General features: G+C 49.9%; 4 protein-coding genes across 4 annotated transcripts; 2 read left to right on the plus strand and 2 right to left on the minus strand.

The window, feature by feature from the left end:
- Positions 1-751: 751 nt before the first annotated feature.
- AA0111_g12698 (hypothetical protein) lies at positions 752-2,818 on the plus strand (the record flags this gene model as incomplete). The annotated part of the gene is made up of 5 exons (XM_028646709.1): positions 752-785; positions 834-1,385; positions 1,456-1,910; positions 1,959-2,227; positions 2,281-2,818. 5 exons carry the CDS (start codon positions 752-754, stop codon positions 2,816-2,818), a joined length of 1,848 nt encoding a protein of 615 aa, XP_028499706.1.
- A 494-nt stretch (positions 2,819-3,312) lies between these two features.
- On the plus strand, positions 3,313-3,576 carry AA0111_g12699 (hypothetical protein; the record flags this gene model as incomplete). Its single annotated transcript, XM_028646710.1, has 1 exon — positions 3,313-3,576. One exon carries the CDS (start codon positions 3,313-3,315, stop codon positions 3,574-3,576), a length of 264 nt encoding a protein of 87 aa, XP_028499705.1.
- A 229-nt stretch (positions 3,577-3,805) lies between these two features.
- AA0111_g12700 (hypothetical protein) lies at positions 3,806-3,964 on the minus strand (the record flags this gene model as incomplete). Its single annotated transcript, XM_028646713.1, has 1 exon — positions 3,806-3,964. One exon carries the CDS (start codon positions 3,962-3,964, stop codon positions 3,806-3,808), a length of 159 nt encoding a protein of 52 aa, XP_028499697.1.
- Positions 3,965-5,402: 1,438 nt separating this feature from the next.
- AA0111_g12701 (hypothetical protein) lies at positions 5,403-6,580 on the minus strand (the record flags this gene model as incomplete). Its single annotated transcript, XM_028646714.1, has 2 exons — positions 5,403-5,831; positions 5,900-6,580. The coding sequence occupies 2 exons, from the start codon at positions 6,578-6,580 to the stop codon at positions 5,403-5,405; spliced, it is 1,110 nt and encodes a 369-aa protein (XP_028499696.1).
- Between the last annotated feature and the right edge of the window lie 1,177 nt (positions 6,581-7,757).

The following is a 7,757-nucleotide window of genomic DNA, read 5'->3' on the forward strand; positions in this document are numbered from 1 at the left end:
CCTCTCCATCCGTGTGCCTCCAAACGCTCTATTCATCAAGTGTGGCTGGTGTGATGTTTTGGGAACAGCCCGTTAGAGTCAGTGTCGCCGCTACTTCGCACGGGTCGGTGCGGCTCTTTGAGCCTCAAAAAAGCTCATTGGCCCTGGTGGCTCTCGGGTGATCTGCATCTGAATTCCCTTCGCATTTCATGCATCCCGTTCCTACTGCACTTTTTTGGCGAGTTTTGATGACTCTTTCGCTTGCCCGAAACTTATGTCACTCCATTGCCATACTTGTGTCAACAACAAAGATTGCAGGTCCGCGGAGCGTCCGCGCGACCCACTATAAAGACGCCGATGTTCAGCAATCTCACGATTCACACGACGCCACACCTTACCGCAACCCTGAAGATCGAGATGGAAACCCTTCTCATCAGGACATGTCCATTAAAATCTGGGTACCGCAAACGGTACATATCCACTCAATGTGAAAATCAACTCGAACGATTGGCAGGAACAGCACCGCGTCAGCGAGAGTCCTTCCGAAATACTGGGGGCGTGGGCGAACTAGGCAAAAGCTTCCTTGCAAGTGACGTTACGCATCGAATTCTTCACTTTCCCATGGCTTAATCGCGGACGCACTTTTTTACCATCTTTTCCATTTAGCACCTCCCATGCCCCTGGTTTACTTCCAAGTTCCCTACACATCGGATATAAGCTTGTTAGGTAGTTCTCATCCCGAGACATGGAGGAGAAAGAATACAACAACAAAATGGCACAACAACAAAAGAACCAAGCCGAAGACAGTAAGTCATTCAATACTCCCCAGAATTGCATGACCTAACATTACGCAGCGCAACAACAAAGCAATCCTGAGCCTCAAAGACCAGTAGACATGTCTGAGCGGAGACAGCAAACTACGGCATCATACCAGCCACCGGGTCTTGCACAAAACCACTCCAGTGTGGGAAGCATAGCAAGACGTGAAACTGCCCACTTGGAGTCAAGACCTGAAAATGTGCGGAGCAATACAACTCGTCTAGACTCACGACCCGACCATGCGCGCACCGATACTGCTAACACGGGCATGACACACATGGACTCTATTCGGAATACGCCGACTGCTCGAAAGAGCCGGGCAACCCGTGAGAATGTCAGGCAAGAACCTCCTCGACGACCTGAGAAGAAGCAACAGCAGGTCGTGGACGTTGACAATGACTACTTTTCGTTAAACCCGTGGTACAATGAGCAAAAGTCAAAACCAGTCTTTGGTTTGGGTGCGCCTCTACCACGCACTGTTCGCAAGGGTATGTGGTGGGGAAGGGGTGACCTGCGCAAGTCTTTGTACAAGGTCGACGACCAAAATGCCGAAGGCGTCGCCCAGCAGGACTATGCAGATGGAAAAGGTGAGTCTTCGCGGACCTTGTTAGGTTGATCCCCCACTGAGAGTAACGATTCTAATCAGACCATGGACAGTTTTGGAGGAAGATTCGGAAGACTCTGAAGTCACGCTCGGCGGTGGACAACGCCCGCAGCCGGGACGAGACCCCTCTCAGTTCCAGACCACTGTTGACGGACGCAGAGTCAACATGAGACGCGTGCCAACAAGTGAAGCTGACCAGTTCCTCAGCCGCAATCGCGGGCAAGACCCCGGCAGCCACGAGCATCATGATGGTCAAGACCGTGCGCCTATCAATGAACACGGTTTGGACTACGCTGATGGACGTGGCGACCGGCAGCACTTTGGTTTACAAGACGGTCTTCCACCACTGCAGGAGCATGACACGAATGCTACCTCTCAAACCAAGCAGGAAGAGAAGGAGATTCAACAACGAGAAGAGACAGCGGAACGCGAGTTCTACAACCAGTACCGAAACCCTATCGCTAGGCTTCGGGCCAAGTATCCTCAGGCGCCCGCCGAGTTCCTTGCTGTGAGTTCAGCCATCTATCGTGTCATTGATTCCGCTAATACTGTATAGACATTCGTCTACCTGCTTATTGGACTTTGCGTCAACCTTTCTGTCGCCACGTCCCAACAAAGCACCGGTAGTTTTGAAACCCAAGCCTGGGGATGGGGCTTCGCAGTCATGATCGGCATTTACCTTGGCGGTGGCGTCAGTGGTTCGCATCTCAGTCCCACAATTTCCATCTCTTTATCTGTTTACCGTGGTTTCCCCTGGAGAATGGCCATCGTCTACATATGCATGCAACTCCTCGCCGGACTCGCCGCCGGCGCCGTAGCATACGCGTGAGCAGTCCCACCTACCTGCACATTACCTAAATTCACTGACAACATGACAGACTCTACGCTGACGCCATTCACCATGTCGACCCTGGTCTGACCCTCGAGATGACCGGTAAAGCGCTCTTCCCCCAGGGTCCTTTGTATTCCACCGCGACTGGTTTTTTCAATGACTTCGTCTACATGGCTATTTTCGTCTGTGTCATCTTCGCGCTGGGAGACGATCAGAACAGTCCTCCGGGCCAAGGAATGACAGCCTTTGTCGTTGGCCTTACCGGCTTCGTCACCATGGTCGGCTTAGGTTACAACACTGGGTTAGGTATTTCGCCCGCCCGTGATCTCGGTCCAAGACTCATCGGACTATGGGTTGGATATGATTCAGCGTTTGAGAATGGGTATTGGGCATATGGAAGCTGGGGTGCAAGCATTGCAGGCGCGCTGTGTGGTGGTTTGATGTATGATGTTTGCATCTTTGTGGGTGGTGAGAGTCCGGTTAATTATCGGTGGCCGCAGCCGGGGGATATCAAGTGGAAGGTCATTGAGAAGAAGAATCATGCAAAGGAGCAGGCGAAGGATCAGATCCAAAAGGTGGCATGAGTAGCCCGAGAGTAATTTTTGTAGTAATTTCAGAAGAAAGAGAATGCTGATAAACACACTCTGTTGCACGGGTTCCCATGAGGAAGTATCTCGGTTGGCTAATATAGAGGGTTTGTTGTGGCTCCGGGAATAGAGAGGGGCCGGAAACAAAGCCGTGGCGCGTCATGTTCCCACGCACGACTCCGCGACTCAATCATTGGGCATCTCACGATACTAAGTTTGACAAGGAAGTCATCATAATGTGATACGCCATCGGAAGTTGCACTCGACGACGACTCTGTTCTGCGTACAAGCGTTCTGTCAGTGATCTGAGATGCCATTCTACTGTACCTAAGCAACCACATCCCGTCGCACGTCGTCTATCGGTCACCACAGTCTCCACAATATCACAACACCAAGCACATATCGCACCGTTCCCACCGTCATCACAACAACAACAAAAACGGGCAAAAGAGTTCTACATGGGTACGCCTCCATCAGAAAACGACACAGCGATGTCGTCAAAACCCGAACCCTTACAACCGCAAGAGCAGAAACAACCAGATGGCAAGATCGGCATACGCAACCGCCTAAAGCACTTTACGTTCGCCTGGTTCCTCTCTACAATGAGTACGGGGGGTCTAGCTCTAGCCCTCGCCGATACACCGCATCAATTCCCTGGTAATAACCCTTTCCCCCCCAAATCCCTATTCTCCGCCGTTCTCCCCCGTAAAGAACAAAGAAGCGCAACTGACATGCCCCCTCCCCCACCTCGCTAGGCCTCTACCACATCGGTCTAACCATGTTCTTGGCCAACATACTACTCTTCCTCGTGCTCTGCACCTGCACAGTCCTGCGGCTCATCCACCATCCCACACACTTTGCATCCTCGTTCCTGCACCCGCAGGAATCCCTCTTCCTAGGCTCCTTCTGGCTCTCTCTGAGCGTGATCCTAGCCGGTATCCAAACCTATGGTATCACGCACGGTCCTTCTTCTTCCCCTCCGCCCTACCCTTGGCTTGTCGACGCTGTGCACGTCTTGTATTGGATATACGCTGCTTTGTCTCTGGCGAATAGCATATTCCAGTACTGGATCCTTATTGCATATAGTAAGTTAAGGCCGGTGCCGTACTTGCCTAGTATTTTCCTAGCGGGGTATTCGGCCATGTTGACGGGCACGGTGGCGAGTATGGTTGCGGGCACGCAGCCGGCCCATCGCGTCATGGGGGTTGTGGTGAGTGGGGTTGCGTATCAGGGGTTTGGATGGTGTATCAGCTTCATTGCTGTTGTGGCATATGTGAGGAATGTGTTGGATCTTGGGTTTCCTCCTGCTGCGCAATTGCGCCCGGGCTTGTTTATTCCCGTGGGGAGTTGTGCGTATACGATTGTTGCGTTGATTGGTCTTGCGAATGCGGTTTCGGAGGATGCGAGTTACTTTGTGAGACATCCTGCTGCGCCTGAGATACTACGTGTCCTAGCATTGTTTACAGGTATCTTCCTGTATGTGTTTGCTTTCTGGCTTTTTGCTATTGCGTTTTTGGGGAACGTCGGTGTTGTTGGTAAGATGCCATTTAGTCTGACGTGGTGGGCTTTCATCTTCCCGAATGTGGGGTTCACGCTTAGTACAAGTGTGTTGGGTAGAGAGTTGGAGAGTGAGGGCATACTGTGGGTGGCGAGTGTGATGACCGCTCTACTGGTAGTGACCTGGTTGGTGACGCTCGTGGGATGTGTCAGGGCTGTTTGGAAGAGAGAGATTGTATGGCCGGGGAGGGATGAGGATAAGAATCGTTGACCACAGGAATCATGACCAATGCCGAAGATGATGATCAAAATAATCATGATTGATCTGATCCGTCCAAGAGACGACGCATTCAGCTACTTTACCACGTGGTATGAATTTATCCAGCCCCACGGAGTAATTTACGAAACGTCGCGCTACAAGATGAACGACGATTGTTCGTAAATCTTTGCTCGAATTCTTTGGTTTCTGAGAAACTCGATCACGTTATTGGTTGTCCTTGTCTGATCAAACATGGCTCTACAATCCTTACGGTCACTTAGTTCGGTCTGCAGGCTTGGTTTTTTTGAACACTAGGTAGGTTGGCCGACCAATTTCTCGCACTTCTCCACACAAGCATCCATGTCCAATGTTCTCGGATAAGGATACATCCGCTGTGGTAAGGCCTTGGTACCGGAAGTCGGGTTAAGAGGGTGTTGTACCCGGATACAGGCACGCCCCACTCTCGCCAACGCGATGTGCGACACACGACCCGCGGCTCCGCAACCTTACGTCTTTCAGAAAGACTCTATATCAACGACATATCGCCGTCGCCGGCTAGGTCGCCTAAAGTTGCAGTGCACATATCCTACGGTATAGTGTCATTAGCATATGTCGCGTCTCATGGCACTCACGACGTCAGTCATAACCTGGAAATTTTATATGAAGGTGGGCACATGCTATCAGTCTGTGGCAGGTTGAGTGTGAGAAAGATACTTTATTCGGTACTAACCGATGCGATTGCCTATGGAATAGCGCAAAGGTGATCGATAATGCTACATCGCTACGCTTCGAAGGTGTACAGGCGTTGTCATAAAGGCCAAACCCTCACATTGCCTTACCTGCCCACGCGTCATACGCATCATGTGTTCTGGGATGGTCGATATCCAGGATGTCCGTATACGGCTGAGTTGCATGCAACATCATTCTCGTGACAGGTACGCCGACAGCGACAGTACGGCCGAGGATGTCTCTTTGCTCGCCCTTGACGAAACACTGCTGTGGAAGCGGAATCACAAAGTCCGCATCGGTAATTATCGCCTCGACTGTCGCCAAATGTCCAATGACCAAAGCATCTAGCTTCGCGCCCGCTCCATGCAAATCTCCGAAGAGCTGGTTGGCGAAAGTTTGCAGCTGCATAGACAATATCGAGGAATCCCACTCAGCGTTGGAATTGTGTTCGCTTCTTCCCAGCCGGTCGCAATCCGGTACGTGGAGGTGTAGCAGGCGCAGCTGTGGAAACCTCCTCAAAGATTGCTATTCTCACGTCAGATATCTTTCTCATAACTTCGTCTGTATGGACATGCGAAATCGTATGCACTCACCAACAGTGTAGTATACTTGTTTGTCATGTCTCCACCAAGCATCGCTGACTCGCCACAGTACACAGCGAGCTGTTTCACCTTACTCAAGGAGCTTACAGAAACCCACTGTAATAGATCCGATGCCACTCCATCCCATTGGAGCGTCTCGAACTCATCGCAATAGATGCTCAAGCTCTGTAAGTTGTGATTGGAGAGACTGAGCGCCTGCAAGAAATCCAGTAGGGTGATCTTGAGGGGGTTGGCTTCTGGGTAACGCATATGAAAGCTCTCGATTGGGCCGCAAGCGGTGATGATGAGTTCCATAGCATCCCTGAGGTCGATTGCCTCACGCTCATCAAGATCGGGCACAAACTCGACGGCGATATGCTTCAACTGGAGCCTGTTCACCTCTCTACTGCCAGTATATATGCTGTTGGCCAGATCCTTTATGAAAAGGTGAAGGCCGCAGCTCTCTACCAGGAGTTCGAGGCGAATCAATCGATGGAAGTCGATGATCCGAGATAGCTGCTCAAATGTGTCTGAGAAGTCCATCTTAGATAATCTGAGCTCTTCGAGTCGAGGTGTATAGCGGGTGAGGTCGTTCTGTTCGCCCATCGCCCAGGCATATAGCTGATTCTCGGTTGTCTGGGGATCTGCTGTCGTCAAGGATAAACGCTTCAAGTTGGCGCCTACGGCTTCCATGTTATCGAATAGAAGGGCGATATTTGTTGACTCTGTGAGATATAGGTCGAGACGCTGCAGACCGCAGAATATTCGTGGTAGTTGCTCAGGCGTTTTGGGATCAGTATAAAAGCTTATTTGCAGGTCTTTCAATCTGTGCTGATATCCATTAAGATGCGCTTTCACAATCGGTGATAGAGAGCGCCGTGAATGGTAACTGACCTCATTAGCTTTTCCAAGATATCAGTTCATACTCGGCGTAGCTTACCATAAGCGCTCCAGTTTGTCATGATGCATGATCTGCAAGAAGGAATAGGCAGACTTGTCAACAATCAAGCCAGCTTGATCGCTATCAAGCTGGCGCATCAAGCTGGCTAATCAATCAAGCCAAGCTGGAGTAGAGGTACAAATCAATCAAGCCAAGCTGCTGTAAGCTAGCTTGATTGTTTGGCTTGATTGGCTTGATTGGCTAAGGCCTACGCGTGAGGTTGTTGGGTTTGCCGTAGCAGCGATCACACGATACTTTTTTGGTGTTGAGGTCAGCAACTAATATACAAAAAAAATTCCTAACAACGCTGTATATACATATATATATACAAAAAAACCTCACGATAGAGCTATTACTGCCGCGATTCGAATACAGCAAAAAAAAATCTCCTAATACTACAGTGTGTCGCTAACGGCTGCCTGCTTCGGGCGACCGTGGGCGACACACTGTAGCACCAGCAAGTACAAATACAGTAGCTATTATACACCTCTACTACCGCTTGCTAGGCGTAGTAGAGACGATTGTAGGCCTAATATTACTGTATATATCTATAGTGTTGAGGTTGTTGCTACAGGTAAAGGTAGATGTTGTAAATAACAAAAAAACGCGTTGTTTTAACTGCGCAATTGTACAACTACAACACAATATTTACAGTATATTGCGCTGCGTATCTCACAAACAGACAACTACAATTTAATTGCTGCTGTCAAATTTAATTAATTGTTGCGTTGTTGTAGTTGCTTTTAGTAGTTACGATAGAGGGTGCCAAGCAATACATCTCGTGCTACTTGGGTAACTATCTTATATTGTAACCGTACAACTCTGTATACACAACGCCACCCACAACACGTACTTTTCAGCTGTATCACGTACCGCCTACGCGCCGCTGTATTGCCGCTGGCTTTCTGCATTTATTGCTATATCCTTGTC

This window comes from Alternaria arborescens, assembly GCF_004154835.1.
Source record: "Alternaria arborescens strain FERA 675 chromosome Unknown contig_97, whole genome shotgun sequence".
In the NCBI taxonomy this organism is placed as follows: Eukaryota; Fungi; Ascomycota; class Dothideomycetes; order Pleosporales; family Pleosporaceae; genus Alternaria; species Alternaria arborescens.